The 14,915-nt window shown below is 43.4% G+C and overlaps 1 protein-coding gene across 1 annotated transcript in view; it reads left to right on the top strand.

The window, feature by feature from the left end:
- The first annotated feature begins 3,656 nt into the window (after positions 1 to 3,656).
- The window catches only part of LOC143962471 (uncharacterized), a 48,886-nt gene continuing 37,627 nt past the window's right edge, over positions 3,657 to 14,915 (top strand). The window contains exons 1-3 of the mRNA XM_077471745.1: positions 3,657 to 3,801; positions 6,585 to 6,665; positions 9,980 to 10,090. Of these exons, the coding sequence (XP_077327871.1) occupies positions 3,753 to 3,801; positions 6,585 to 6,665; positions 9,980 to 10,090 (241 nt within the window). The 5' untranslated portion in view covers positions 3,657 to 3,752. The remainder of the gene's footprint in view (positions 3,802 to 6,584; positions 6,666 to 9,979; positions 10,091 to 14,915) is intronic.

Below are 14,915 nucleotides of genomic sequence, written 5' to 3'. Positions count from 1 at the left end.
TCCTATCTGTATAACAGAAAAGCGTATTTGACCCCTGGAGCGTACGCTCGCCGGGGTCATTTGGAGTTGGTAAGCTCACATCCTTCTTCTGTGTGTGGTGGTGTCAGCACCAGGGTGTTCCTGATCAAACATTCTATGGACTGAATGAATATTTCTACTTCTCCATGTTTGCACCAAGGGCGAGCACAATTATGATCTTCTAGCAAAGGACTTTCTATCCTCTGTTTATATTTATATTTATTTATTTGTATACCGTCAACTTGGTATTAGATATTGCTTACAGTTCACTTGGTATTAGATATTATTCTAGATGCTTAGTATTATCTTTTAAATATAAATGAGTGAGATATTCAGTCACTATTAGTACACTTTCACATTGTACATGTTCTTTAGCACAACACTTTTTGTGCACCATTATTTTCCAGCACTGCCTTAACCCTCTTGGGCATGGAGGTCACCAGAGCTTCACAGGTTGCCACTGGACTCCTCTTCCCCTCCTCCATGATTACATCATGGAGTTGGTGGATGTTAGAGACCTTGCGCTCCTCCACCTTCCATTTGAGGATGTCCCACATATGCTCAATAGGGTTTAGGTCTGGAGACATGATTGGCCAGTCCATCGCCTTTACCCTCAACTTCTTTAGCAACGCAATGGTCATCTTGGAGGTGTGTTTGGGGTTGTTATGTTGGAATACTGCCCTGCGGCTCAGTCTCTGAAGGGAGGGGATCATGCTCTGCTTCAGTATGTCAAAGTTCATGTTGGCATTCACAGTTCCCTAAATGAACTGAAGCTCCCCATTGCCAGCAGCACTCATGCAGCCCCAGACCATGACACTCCCACCACCATGCTTGACTGTAGGCAAGACACACTTGTCTTTGTACTCCTCAGCTGGTTTCCACCACACACACACACACACTTGTCACCATCTGAACCAAATAAGTTTATCTTGGTCTCATCAGACCACAGGACATGGTTCCAGTAATCCATGTCCTTAGTCTGCTTGTCTTCAGCAAACTGTTTGCAGGCTTTCTTGTGCATCATCTTTAGAAGAGGCTTCCTTCTGGGATGACAGCCATGCAGACCAATTTGATGCAGTGTGCAGCATATGGTCTGAGTACTGACAGGCTGACCCCCCACCCCTTCAACCTCTCCAGCAATGTTGGCAGCACTCATATGTCTATTTCCCAAAGACAACCTCTGGATATGACGCTGAGCACATACACTCAACTTCTTTGGTGGACCATGGTGAGGCCTGTTCTGAGTGGAACCTGTCCTGTTAAACCGCTGTGTGGTCTTGGCTGCCTTTCTGCAGCTCAGTTTCAGGGTCTTGGCAATCTTCTTATTGCCTCGGCCATCTTTATGTAGGGCAACAATTCTTTTTTTTCAGATCCTCAGAGAGTTCTTTGCCATGAGGTGCCATGTTGAACTTCCAATGACTAGTATGAGAGAGTGAAAGCGATAACACCAAATTTAACACACCTGCTCCCCATTCACATCTGAGACCTTGTAACACATTAACGAGCCACATGACAACGGGGAATAAAAATGTCTAATTGGGCCCAATTTGGACATTTTTACTTAGGGGTGTACTCACTTTTGTTGCCAGCAGTTTAGACATTAATGGCTGTGTGTTGAGTTATTTTGCAAATTTACACTGTTATACAAGCTGTACACTCACTACTTTACATTGTAGACAAGTGTCATTTCTTCAGTGTTGTCACATGAAAAGATAGAAGAAAAGATTTACAAAAATGTAAGGGGTGTACTCACTTTCATGTGATACGTTACGTGCGCATGCGGGACTGATATGTTCATCCGCCTTGGTGCACAAGGAGATGGGAGTGCTTCATTTTTTTTGTTTTAATTTATTATTTAATTGGATTTTTAAAAAAAAATGTTTTACACTGTTCCATTTTTATATCACTTTTATTCCTGTCACAAGGAATGGAAACATACCTTGTGATGCAAATAAGCAGTGATAGGTCCTCTTTACTGAGACATATGGGGTCTATTAGATCCCTGATGTCTCCTCTGCCCTTAACAGAATCAGATCAGACCAAGATCGGTCCGATTCAATGTTTGCACAAGCTGGCAATAACTTGTAAAACAAAAGGCCAAAACTGGAAGTGAAAAAATACTAGTCGCTTCCGGCTTCTAGTTCCATAGAGATGATCGGGTAAGATCTGGTCTCCAACCAGCTCTATGGTAATCTGCCACCAGAGGGCGGAAGGAGGGGGTTGGTGACTGCTCCCGGGAACCTGTAAAAGCAATCTGGCAGCTAAATAGCTGCAAAGATGGCTTTTACATAAAAGGGAATTGCTGGCTGAAAAAAAAACAATACCCGCCAAATGCCTGCAGGCATCATATGCTTGGGCGATAAGTGGTTAAATGTTGCATTTTTAAATGGAAAAATAATTTAAAAAAAACAACCACAGCAAAGCAAAATCACCAAAAAGTATCAGTGCCTCAAACATACTCAGTTTTACATACATACATTCGTTTTCCATACTAATGCTAGAATTTTATAATATTCCCCCTACTCGTGCCCCTCTCCATGACTTTTCCCATCAAAATCAATAATGCAACCATCAGTCCCTCCCCTTTAGTCCGAGGCTCTGACCTGTCCTTTTAGCCCCAAATCCAATCGTTGTCAAAAGCTTGTAGACCTCATCTCTGTAACGTCTCTATAATTCACCCACTTTTTACCCAATGAAACCACCAAGCTCCTCATTTACTCCCCCGTTATCTCTCATCTTGACTATTGCAACTTCTTTCTCATCGGCCTGCCTTTCCATAGGCTTTCCCCTCTTCAGTCCATCATGAGATCTGCTGCCAGACTCGTAGTTTCATAGTTAGTAAGGTTGAATAAAGACACCAGTCCATCCATTTCAACCTGAGTGAGTGTCTACAATTGTCCCTATCCCTGTACATTGCACACTCACATTGGTCCCTACCCTCAAGGAGCCCACAATCTAAGGCCCCCATTCATATACTAGGGCCAATTTTGGACAGAAGCCAATTACCTTACCTGCATGTCTTTGGAATGTGGGAGGAAACCGGAGTACCCGGAGGAAACCCACGCAGGCACAGGGAGAACATTCAAACTCCATGCAGGTAGTGTCATGGTTGGGATTCGAACCAGCGACCCTTTTTACTGCTAGGTGAGAGTGCTAACCACTACACCACTGTGCCGCCCTGTGACTCCTCTACCTTACCAAACACTCAGTGTCCTCCACCCCTCTCCGTCAATTCCTCCACCGACTGCTGATTTCCCACCAAACTAAATTCAAAATACCAACTATAACATATAAAGCCATTCACAACTCGACATCACCAATCTTGTCTCCAAATATCACCCAAACCTCCTCTCAAGACCTCATGCTCTCTAGCTCCCTTGTCTCCTCCTTCCATGCTAATCTCCAAGACTTCTCCAGAGCCTCTCCCATGCCCTGGACCTCCTCTTTAGATAATAAGGTGGAACCCTCAATTACTCCACAAGTCTCCATAAATCATTTCCTGGCATCAGAATATACGGCTACAGTAAAGTTTTTCAGAAAAGCTCCAACTTTTATCATTTAAAGTAACCCTTGATCTCCAGTCAGGGACTTTGCCTAGCTATTTGGATATAGCTGTATCTCTCTTGGGCAGGGCCATCATAAGTCTCCTGAAGTTGCTGAAAGGTGTACACACCTCTAGACGTGAGGAAAGAGCGGACCGTTGTCAGGCCTTTGGAGCGCCACCACTGAAAGCTATGGATTTCCCTGGAGGAAACCATGGGCAGTTTAAGACTTCCAGAAGAGGTAAGTGAGATGAAAGTAGCCCTGCGGAATATTTAACCGAGTCCCATATTGTGAGGGAATGAGCCAAAATAGGGTTTAAAAACTCAGGACGAAATTGAACTGGTAGCTATAAAAGTGACGATAATGGGACGGGGTCCACATCCACTAGATCAATATATGTCCAAAGAGGAGCTGACTCTCCAGCATACAGTTGTATCAAGGGTGCAATCTGCTTCATAGTAGTGCATCAAATTTGGAACTGAAAAATTTGGAAAAAATACACTTTTTTCATGTCGTGCTTCAAAATTGCTCCCGCTCGTGGAAAGGCGACAAACTTTTACCCTTAAAAATCTCCGTAGGCGACGTTTAAAAATTTCTACAGGTTTCATGTTCTGAGTTACAGAGGAGGTCTAGGGCTAGAATTATTGCTCTTGCTCTCTACTGATCGCGGCGTTAGCTCACACGTGTGGATTGACCACTGTTTTCATATGCGGGTGCTACTCATGTATGCGTTTGCTTCTACACGTGAGCTCGGCGGGACAGGGCGCATTTTATTTTTTTCTTATTTTATTTTTTATTTTTACAATGTTCTTTTAAAAAAAAAAATGGTGTCAATTTTATTCCTATTACAAGGAATGTAAATATCCCTTGTAATAGAAAAAAAGCCTGACAGGACCTCTTAAATATGAGATCTCATATTTACACTAAAATGCTGTAAAAAAATTAAAATGTTATCGTCTGGAAAAAAAAATGTGTCCCTTTAAGAGCTATAGGCGTAAGTGACATCCCGCCCTGCAATGGTATGGTGACGGGTGGGGTGCCATCTTCACCTCACTCTTCTCCATACCTAATAGGAAGAAGGATGTGATCGCCTTCGCCGCTGCCAGCGCCTCCGGTAATCGACAGAGGGCACCGGAGAGCGGCAGGAGGGAAGGGGGGGGGGGGCCTCTCCTGCCGCCAATAAAAGTGATCTTGCAGCGAATCTGCCACTGAGACCACTTTTATCTGAAACTGGAGCTCTTACTAAAGAAGAGGATACCGGGGTTATGGTAGCTGCTGTCACTAAAAATTATATCCCTCTTCAAACTAGTGACGTATATCGGCGTGAGCCGGTCCGGAAGTGGTTAAGAATACAAGGTTGTAAAGAACGCAGGACATGTGAGGGGATTAGAGCCAGTAGGACTCGGAAGGCATACAGAAGAAGTGAGAGCAATAATTTTAGCACTAGACCTCCTCTGTAACTCTTAACATTTAACCTGTAAAAATGTTTAAAGAGTCACCTATGGAGGTTTTTAAGTGCCATAGTTTGTCATCATTCCATGAGCATGTGCATTTTAAAGCATGACATGTTTCTATTTACTATCTTTCACATTATGCTAAAAAATTGGGGTAATTATTGTGTTTTTTTTTTTTATATAAAAGGTATTTCATAAAGATAGACCGCTGTGCAAATACAGTGTGACATTAAATCTTGTCTTATCTCGATCTCTCTAATCTTATCTCATCTCTAGGGTCTCCGCAAAAAAAAAAAAAAAAAATATATATTTATATATATATATATATATATATATATATATATATATATATATAAATGTTTTTGGGGGTTCCAAGTTCCATCTGGAATTCAACTGGTCCTATCAGGGAACCCTATACTAACCTGTGCACTGCAAGCCAGCAGTGCTGATCAACCATTGTGTATTCACTGTGTGTTTGGCTTCCTGTTTCCTGCTTGCCTTGTGCTCTATGTTTGTCTGTGTTACCGACCTTGGCACTTGGCACTGACTATTCCTGTCTGCTCGTCATCCTGACCTTCTGGCTTGTCCCCGACCATCCCTGTCTGCCTGTGACCCTGAACCTTTGGCATGTACTCTGTTGTTCCTGTCTGCTAGTCGCCCTGACCTCTGCCTTATCCCCTTATGATCCTTGTTGTTCCAGCCTGCTGCTTCCTCTATCTCCTGTAGTCTACTGTGAGCGTGAGCTGTGAGACCCTAGGGGCCACGACCTCTAGCCAGACGGCAGCGAAGTCCATCCTCACCACTGGAGGCTCTGGTGAACACCTGCTGGCTCTTAGACTCCGCACCCTGGGGAATCTATGCTCTAGCTCCTACTGGGATCTGTGTTAGTGATCCAGTAGACCTTCTTCCTGAACCTCCCAGGGTACAATCCGCAGCAGTCAGTCCTAAGGTCCACTACCTTAACGGTGCACTTCTGTCTACTACAGAGTACATCTGTCACCTGGTCTCAGGTGACCTGACACCCGGACACATTATTCAGACCGGAATGTGGCTCAGAACCGGGCCTGACAGGAGGGTGAGGAGGGCACTATGTGTGTCACATTACTATTCTCTCTGGAGTGCCCAAAAGTGTCCCAGGTCTGATACAATCCTATAGACCAGTGGTCATCAACCCTGTCCCCAGGGCCCACTAACAGGACAGATTTTTAAGATAACTGAAATACATCACAGGTGATATCATTTGCTGCTCAGTGATTGCCGTATTCTAGTCCTTATCTCCCCCAAGGTAATACATAAAACCTGACCTGTAAGTGGGCCCTGAGGACAGGATTGATGGCCACTGCTATAGAGTATACTAAAAAAAAATTGCTGAGTGCCGTTAAAGTGTTCGGGTTTGATGTAGAAGGAAAAATTGGCAACCCTAGCCCATCGGTCACCAATCTGATGGGAGGAATATTGAGCGGAGATTATACATCGTTCTCACAGAGCTCCATTATATCTGCATTGCATTGCTTGAATGTCCTCCCGGGAATCTTAGGTTTTCAAATGAAGGTCTTTGTTCCTTTATAGATCAACTTTGTGAAGACAAGATATATGCCAACACGTTTGATCTCGATGTATGGAGGATGAGGAATACACCCACAGCCAAAGGTAAGTTACTATAATGAGGGGTGTCCTCTTCATCCATTATAGACAGCTGAGGACCCGAGTCTCCATTTATAGGACACGTCTACTAATACTGCTATACTGGATCTATAGCCCAGAGCAACCAATCAGATATCACCTCTTACTATGTCTGTATAGAGGTAATAAAAGCCAGAATCTCATTGGTTGCCATGCTTCAGGATAAATTTCACACCTCAATATGATATACTGTACACTGCATGACACAATGACATGATATGATATAGGTATATAACACAGATGATCCAGGATGAATGTACAATATCTTTATGTGAGCAGAACCAGGACAAGGAGCGGGCAGGAGGGGCGGCTGCCATGGCCTCGTGGTATCATGTGAGGTGGGTGGGGGCACCACAAGGGGGAGGGGATTGGTGTTGAGAAGGGGAATTTGAGGAGCAGCTGGGAGTAAGAATTGTTCTAGGAGGGCAATTCTGGGGAGGCGTGCTAGGAGTGGTGATTTGGGGAGGGGGTGGGGAGGTTGTGTTGGGGGTTGGAGGAAGAGGATTTGTGCTAGGAGAGTGTGCTAGGAGAGGGGATTTGATGAGGGGGGGTTGTTGGGAAGGGGGTGGAGGAAGAGAATTTGTGCTAGAAGTGGTGATTTGAGGGGGGTGGGTGGTTGTTGGGAGGGGGGAGGAGGATTTGTGCTAGGAGAGGGGATTTGGGGGGGTTGTTCGGAGGGGGGGGGGTGGAGGAAGAGGATTTGTGCTAGGAGAGTGAGTTGTGCTGTAAAAGTAATATGCTGGAGAGGGATATATATATATATATATATATATATATATATATATATATATATATATATACAGTGGTGTGAAAAAGTGTTTGCCCCCTTCCTCATTTCCTGTTCCTTTGCATGTTTGTCACACTTAAGTGTTTCGGAACATCAAACCAATTTAAACAATAGTCAAGGACAACACAAGTAAACACAAAATGCAATTTGTAAATGAAGGTGTTTATTATTAAAGGTAAAAAAAAATCCAAACCATCATGGCCCTGTGTGAAAAAGTGATTGCCCCCCTTGTTAAAACATACTATAACTGTGGTTGTCCACACCTGAGTTCAATTTCTCTAGCCACACCCAGGCCTGATTATTGCCACACCTGTTCACAATCAAGGCATCACTTAAATAGGAGCTGCTTGACACAGTAAGGTCCACCAGAAGATCCTTAAGGCTGGGTTCACACTGCTGCGGGGGGAGATCCGGATGTGATTCGCACCGCAAATCACATCCGATCTCCGTAGCGATGCGAGTTCAGCCATACAGATAGTATGGCTGAATTCGCATCGCTCCCGCAGCAAACTCGCACGGGACCCTTTTTTTGGTCCGCAACAGAATCGGATCGCATGGGGGTTCACACCATGCGATCCGATTCCTTTGCGAGTCGGCAGATCGCACTCGGACGGATCTGGGGGTGTCATTAACATATCATTGACACTCCCAGCCGTCCGCAACTGCCGGCGGGAGGTGTGCGATGCGGGAAAACGCCGCGGATTCGCGGCGTTCCCGCATCGCAGCGGTGTGAACCCGGCCAAAAAGCTACACATCATGCCGAGACCCAAAGAAATTCAGGAACAATTGAGAAAGAAAGTAATTGAGATCTATCAGTCTGGAAAGGGTTATAAAGCCATTTCCAAAGCTTTGGGAATCCAGCGAACCACAGTGAGAGCCATTATCCACAAATGGCGAAGACATGGAACAGTGGTGAACCTTCCCAGGAGTGGCCGGCCGCCCAAAATTACCCCAAGAGCTCAGCGACGACTCATCCAAGAGGTCACAAAAGACCCCACAACAACGTCCAAGGAACTGCAGGCTTCACTTGCCTCAGTTAAGGTCAGCGTTCATGCCTCCACCATCAGGAAAAGACTGGGCAAAAATGGCCTGCATGGCAGAGTTCCAAGGAGAAAACCACTGCTGAGCAAAAAGAACATCAAAGCTCGTCTCAATTTCTCCACAACACATCTTGATGATCCCCAAGACTTTTGGGACAACATTCTGTGGACCGATGAGACAAAAGTGGAACTCTTTGGAAGGTGTGTGTCCAAGTATATCTGGCGTAGAAGGAACAAGTGTGACAAACATGCAAAGGAACAGGAAATGAGGAAGGGGGCAAACACTTTTTCACACCACTGTATATATATATATATATATATATATATATATATATATATATATATATATATATATATATATATATATTAATTTTATTTATTTATTTTGGTTGTGCTAGTAAGGATGATTAGGGAGATTTTTGCTAGAAATTTGTTTGTGTGTGATTTGGAGTGGGGGAAGAGGATCTGTGCTTGGAGGAGATATTTGACGGGTAGAGGATTTGTGCTAGGAGGGGGAAGATTTTTTTTTTTTATATTTTTGGAGGGGGGGGGATGTGCTGGGGCATATAGGGGGAAAAAAAATAAAGAAGATTTGACCTGGGTGCTCAGGGGGTAGGAGACATTTTTTTTCTGTTATTTTTTTGTGCTATAAACAAAAAAAGAGCGACAATTTTGAAAAAATAAAGTAAAAAAATATTTTTTTTATTTTTTGCTATAATAAATATCCCAAGAAAAAAAAAATATATATATATAAAAAAAAACTTCATCAGTTTAGGCCAATATGTATTCTTCTACATATTTTTGGTAAAAATAAGCGTATATTGATTGGTTTGCACAAAAGTTATAGCATCTACAAAATAGGGGATAGATGTATGGCATTTTTATTATTATTTTTTTAATTTTTTTTTACTAGTAATGGCGGTGATCTGCGATTTTTAGCGGGACTGAGACATTGCACTGGACAGATCGGACATTTATACAGCGATCAGTGAAATAAAAAATAGCCACTAATTACTGTATAAATGTCACTAGTAGGGAAGAGGTTAACCCTAGGGGGCGATCAAGGTGTTAAATGTGTTCTCTGGGAGGTGTTTGTAATGGTGAGGGGGGATTAGGAGTGTCGGGAAAGGATCTGTGTTTGGAGGGGATATTTGAGAGGTAGAGGATTTGTGCTAGGAGGGGGAAGATTTTTTTTTTCTTGGGGGGGGGGGGTTGAGCTGGGTGCTCATGGGGTGATCATGCAGATTAGTTCTCATATTTTTTTGTTTTTGTTTTGGGGGGGGGGGGATTTTTGCTTACGCGTAGTGCTCATAAATATTGGGGGGGGGTATTTGGCATGTTTGCCCTGGGATCTAGATGACCTTGTCCCGGCACTGCATGTGAGATAAGAATTCTGGAGGATTATTATACCGGCTGATACACGAAGGATTATTCACTATCCTCTCTGTCTGTAGAGATTCCGACTACCCAGAGTACAAAGTACCGGGTGATACTGATCCTGGGGGTCCTCCTAATGTTGGCTTTCCTTGTTGTGGTCATCCTCATCAGTCTCCTCTTCACTTACTGTGAGTATCTCTATTATAATTATTATTAGTGTCATTACATCAAACTATAAGAGAGAGAGAGCATTTATTAGTTGACCATTGAAAGGGCAGGGAAGTACACTGCTCAAATATAAAATGAAAGGAACACTTTGAAAACACATCAGATCTCAATGGGGAAAAGATATCATGCTGGATACCTACACTGATATGGACTGGGTAATGTGTTAGAAACAAAAAGATGCCACATTGTTTGATGGAAATAAAAAAAAAGTTTTAAAAGTGGCAGTTTTTTTTTTAAAGTGAAACAATAAAAGTGTAATATTCCTTTAAATATCATGCATGGGGGTCCCCTTAGCATGCCTGAAAAGTAGCGCATCTTTCCCATGTACATAACAGTGCTGCAGCAAAATTGCATTCCTAAAGGAAAAAATGTAATTCAAAACTGATCGCGGCTGTAATGAATTGTCAGGGCTCGGCAATATAGATTTTTTTTTTGTTTTTTTAAATGGCATGGGTTCCCCCCCCCCAGTCCATTACCAGGCCCTTCGGGTCTGGTATGAATATTAAGGGGAACCCCTCACCAAAATGTAAAAAAAAAAAGTGTGGGGGTCCCCCGAAATCCATACCAGGCCCTTCAGGTCTGGTATGGATATTAAGGGAAACCCTGCGCCAAAATAAAACTAAAAATGGCGTAGAGGTCCCCCAAAATCCATAACAGACCCTTTTCCTGTGGCCTGCCATGTTACATGCCTGGATAAGAGAGGGGATGAGAGAGCACCCCCCCCCCCTCCTGAACCATACCAGGCCACATGCCCTCAACATGTGTTTGTGACCCTATTCCCACAAGGGTCCTCTAGATATGTGCAATTCTTTTAGTTCCGAATTCGTTGTTTAACGAATTTTGACAAATTAGTTAATTCCATAATTTCCAAATTTTTACATTTCCAAATTTCTGGATTTCTGAAAATTCAAAAATTTACGAAATTCAGATTTTTGGAAATTCGGACTTTTGGAATTCGGAAATTCAGAATTCGGAAAAACGAAATTTCGGAATTTCCAAATTTTGGCCATTCCAAATTCGGAAATTGGAAAATGTCAGAAATTGTAAAATTCAAATAATCAGAAGTTTGGAAATTTGAAATTTCAGAAATTCGAAAATAATGAAATAATAACTAACTAATAACTATTAAATTATATGTCTTAGAATTCCCTTTCAAATTTGGCTATAAGTGAATGTAACAAATTCGAATTTATCCGAAGTTACGAATTATCTGAAATTATGAATGCCGCATCTAAAAGAATGGAAGGTAGCGATCTAATAATAATAAATAACAATAATAAAAAAAACTTTTTATTATTTATTATTAATTTGTTTCATTCCATTTGTCTAGATGCAGCATTCGTTATTTCGGATAATTCGTAACTTAACAGATACATTTGTATTCCTTACGTTCACAAGCAGCCAGATTTGAAAGGAAATTCCAATACCTATAGTTTAATAGTTAGTTATTATTAGTTATTATTTTGGACTTTACTGATTTTCTTTCTTTTTTTTCAGATTTTTGGATTTTCACATTTTTGAATTTTTGAATTTTCGGATTTCCAAATCTTCAAATTTCCAAAAAAAGCAAAAAAAAAAACGAATAAAACGAACACATTTTTTGTCAGTGCACACGTCTAGGGTCCACTGCAGGAGGTGAGAGGCAAATATTACCAGTGGCGGAGGTTCTTCAAAAAGTTACTTATTTGAGCGATCCGCATCAGCACTTTATATGGAAACTTACTATTGGTGCTTGTGATTCGCGATTTTGATCATTTTAGATTTAGCGCTGCACTATTTTACGCCTAAAGTAGCTGCCTCTCTCCTGGAATCTCCTCCTTGCTCTTGAGACTGAGCTCGAAGACAGAGCAAACCATCTGGCAATGGCACGTATTGTGCCATCCTGGAGGAGTTGGACTGGCTGTGCAAACTCTATAGCATGGGTCTTCAAACTACGGCCCTCCAGTTGTTCAGGAACTACAGTTCCCATTATACCTAGTCACGTCAGTGAATGTCAGAATTTTACAATGCCTCATGGGATGTGGAGTTCCGCAACAGCTGGAGGGCCATAGTTTGAAGATCCCTGCTCTATAGGGTCCCAGTATTGCCTCATGCTACCAGTACTGACCCTAGCCAAATGCAAAATTCGGGAAAAACCGTCAGAAAAGATGAGTAGGGGAAAAAATGCCAGTGGCCTCCACCCGTAAAACCATTCCTGTTTTGGAGGTCATCTAATTTTTGCCTATCTAGTGCACCTGTTGTTAATTTCATTAACACCAACGCAGCTGAAACAGATTAACAACCCCCTCTGCTACTTACCTGACCAGATAAAAATCCCAGGAGTTTAACTGACTTGGTGCTATCTCTGGTGGCGCTCTGATTAAAAAAGTGTTCCTTTCATTGTTCTTGAGCAGTGTATTTACCATAATGGCACTCAGGGGGTTTGGCGCCTAGGGTGGTGGGGTTAAAGAAGACAGTGCCAAGCTTGAAAATTTACAAATTGTGATAACTTTTGCTTAATTATTCTTCTCTGTTCTTCTCACCTCTGGACACTGATAATTGTATTCAGGAAGAAAATATAAGGGGGTGGCAGAGGGGGTGAGGGATTACAGGGGATGTAAGGGTAAGGGGTGTAAAAGATGTTAAGGAGAAATACACACAGGGCATGTAGGGTTCACCAGATGCAGTGAAGCTGCCACTGGAGGTCCTTTTTACTATGCTAACATCAAGTAATCCATATATGATAGTATTGCTTGAAGACATTTTACTTACCGCCTTGCCCATGTTTACTTGACCAGTATAGGGGCAAAAAAACAGTACAAGGTAAAATAATAATAATGTAAAATGAAAAAAAAAAATGTACAAAACTTTAATCTGTATATAATATAATAACAATAAAAAAAAATTAAAAAGTTTCAATGGTGGGTGAAAACATGTCACAGGGAGTCTGTGTATATCTGACAAATCAACTGCTGTCAGATGGACTCAATCTGGAGGTTGGACAGCTGCCTGATCGCTTTCTCCCGGTAATAGCTAGCCCTGGGCACGTGCCCCTGGTATGTATCCCAGGCTCCGCTTGCCCATCTGCAGTCTTTTCACTGGCATGGCGAGTGTCACCGGGTAGAGGGGAAGGAGCAGTAGGGACATTGGGTGCGCCTACACAAAAACATAGATTGCGATACACATGTTACATATCGTTGCACAAGCTAGAGTGAGATCAATAATTTTAGCACCAGAACTCCACATAGATATGGAAAATATAGGGTACTGAAGTTTGTCGCCATTTCATGGATACACACAAATTTAAGGCTTGACATGTTGGGTATTTATTGAGCGCTACCTTTTTTATATTGTACAAAAAAAAAAATGGGTATTGTATGGTGTTCGTGTACGCTAAAATAAATGTAGGAGGAGGCTTACCTATGATCGCAGCTAGAAATGGCAGCAAGGTTGGCGTGGCCTGGACATGGTTTATTGAAGCGGCATGTTGTAAGAGCTCCCAGTTTCAGCCTTTCCTTTCCAGGCAAAATTCAGCCTACGCACAGGTATGATATCAGCCAAGAGAAAGAAAACAAGAGCAGTAACCCGGGTGACCCGCTCCAGCAAGACTACCGGCGAGATACAGTGATATTTTACACAGATAAGAAGGATCTCTCCCAGAGCTAGAGTGGCCGCACCATGACGCACCCCACGTGGCTCCCCACAGGAGGCCCAGAATTGAGATGAACATGCCCTGTCTCCCAGCCCATCCACTTCCCCAGACTGACCTTTGGATACACCGACGGTACTGTAGTCGGAGATGGTGTTCTCCACACAGACACCCGAGACAAATCTGCTGGACCAGGACATATGGTCCTTACTGAAAGCCACTCCCCACCAGAAAAGACATCGAGGCATTGATCCTCTGCCTGGAGGAAACCCACCGCTGCGATATCCAGGAGGTGAGGGAAGATGTCACTAGCCTTGCGGACAGAGCGACGGCGGGGGAGGCATCTTTCTCCACCCTAGAGCGCCGAGTTACGGCCTTGGAACAATCCTGGGATATCCATTAAGACACCGCTATTTCTCTACAGCTCCACCTGGAGGATATTGAGGACCGGATCCGCCGTAACAACCTGTGGCTCCGCGGGCTCCCAAAGGGTGCCGGTATCGAAAACCTGGGAGACACCGTCATGGCAATTGTGGCCACAAAATTTTCGGAAACCCAAGTGGGACACTTGAAATTTACAGGGTCCATAGAGCCCTAGGCCCCAGATCAATGGATCCGAGCAGACCACGAGACGTCGTATGCCGGTTACACCACTACACACAGAAAGATGACATCCTGTGGAAGGCCTGAGAACACAGAGATGTGTGGAACTAGATGGGGAGCAGATCGGGATCCTGTCAGATTTCTCCAGGGTGACACTGTAACGCAGGGCCCTACTGCGTCCTGTACTAGAACTTGCAAAGGAAAATGGGTACGCCTATTGCTGGGGATACCCGCTAGCGGACACGTTCAGGAAAGACACATCGGCTTTCACCCTACAGACACCGACGGACCTCCCATCGCTCTTCCACTACCTTGAAGCGGACCCAATACCGGTTCCAGACTGGCTACGAATTCTCCCACGTTCTGCCGACAGATCGGGCATATCCACACACCAACCGCAACCACGCCAGAAGAAATTTCCAGAGGAGACCCTAGGCAACCTCAAGGAAAGAGCCGTGTGAGTAAACATTTCATTGCAATCCCTACCAGATGTTCCCCCGAAGACTCATACCTCTTATTACTCCCCTATCCAGCCTGTGCCTTAGACAGCCCAT

The sequence above is a fragment of the Lithobates pipiens genome, unplaced genomic scaffold (genome assembly GCF_037356315.1).
Source record: "Lithobates pipiens isolate NorthernLeopardFrog02 unplaced genomic scaffold, aLitPip1_a1.2 Scaffold_8, whole genome shotgun sequence".
NCBI classification, from domain to species: domain Eukaryota; kingdom Metazoa; phylum Chordata; class Amphibia; order Anura; family Ranidae; genus Lithobates; species Lithobates pipiens.
Note: the sequence above shows the minus strand (reverse complement) of the source record. Positions and strands in the feature narration are given on the sequence as shown.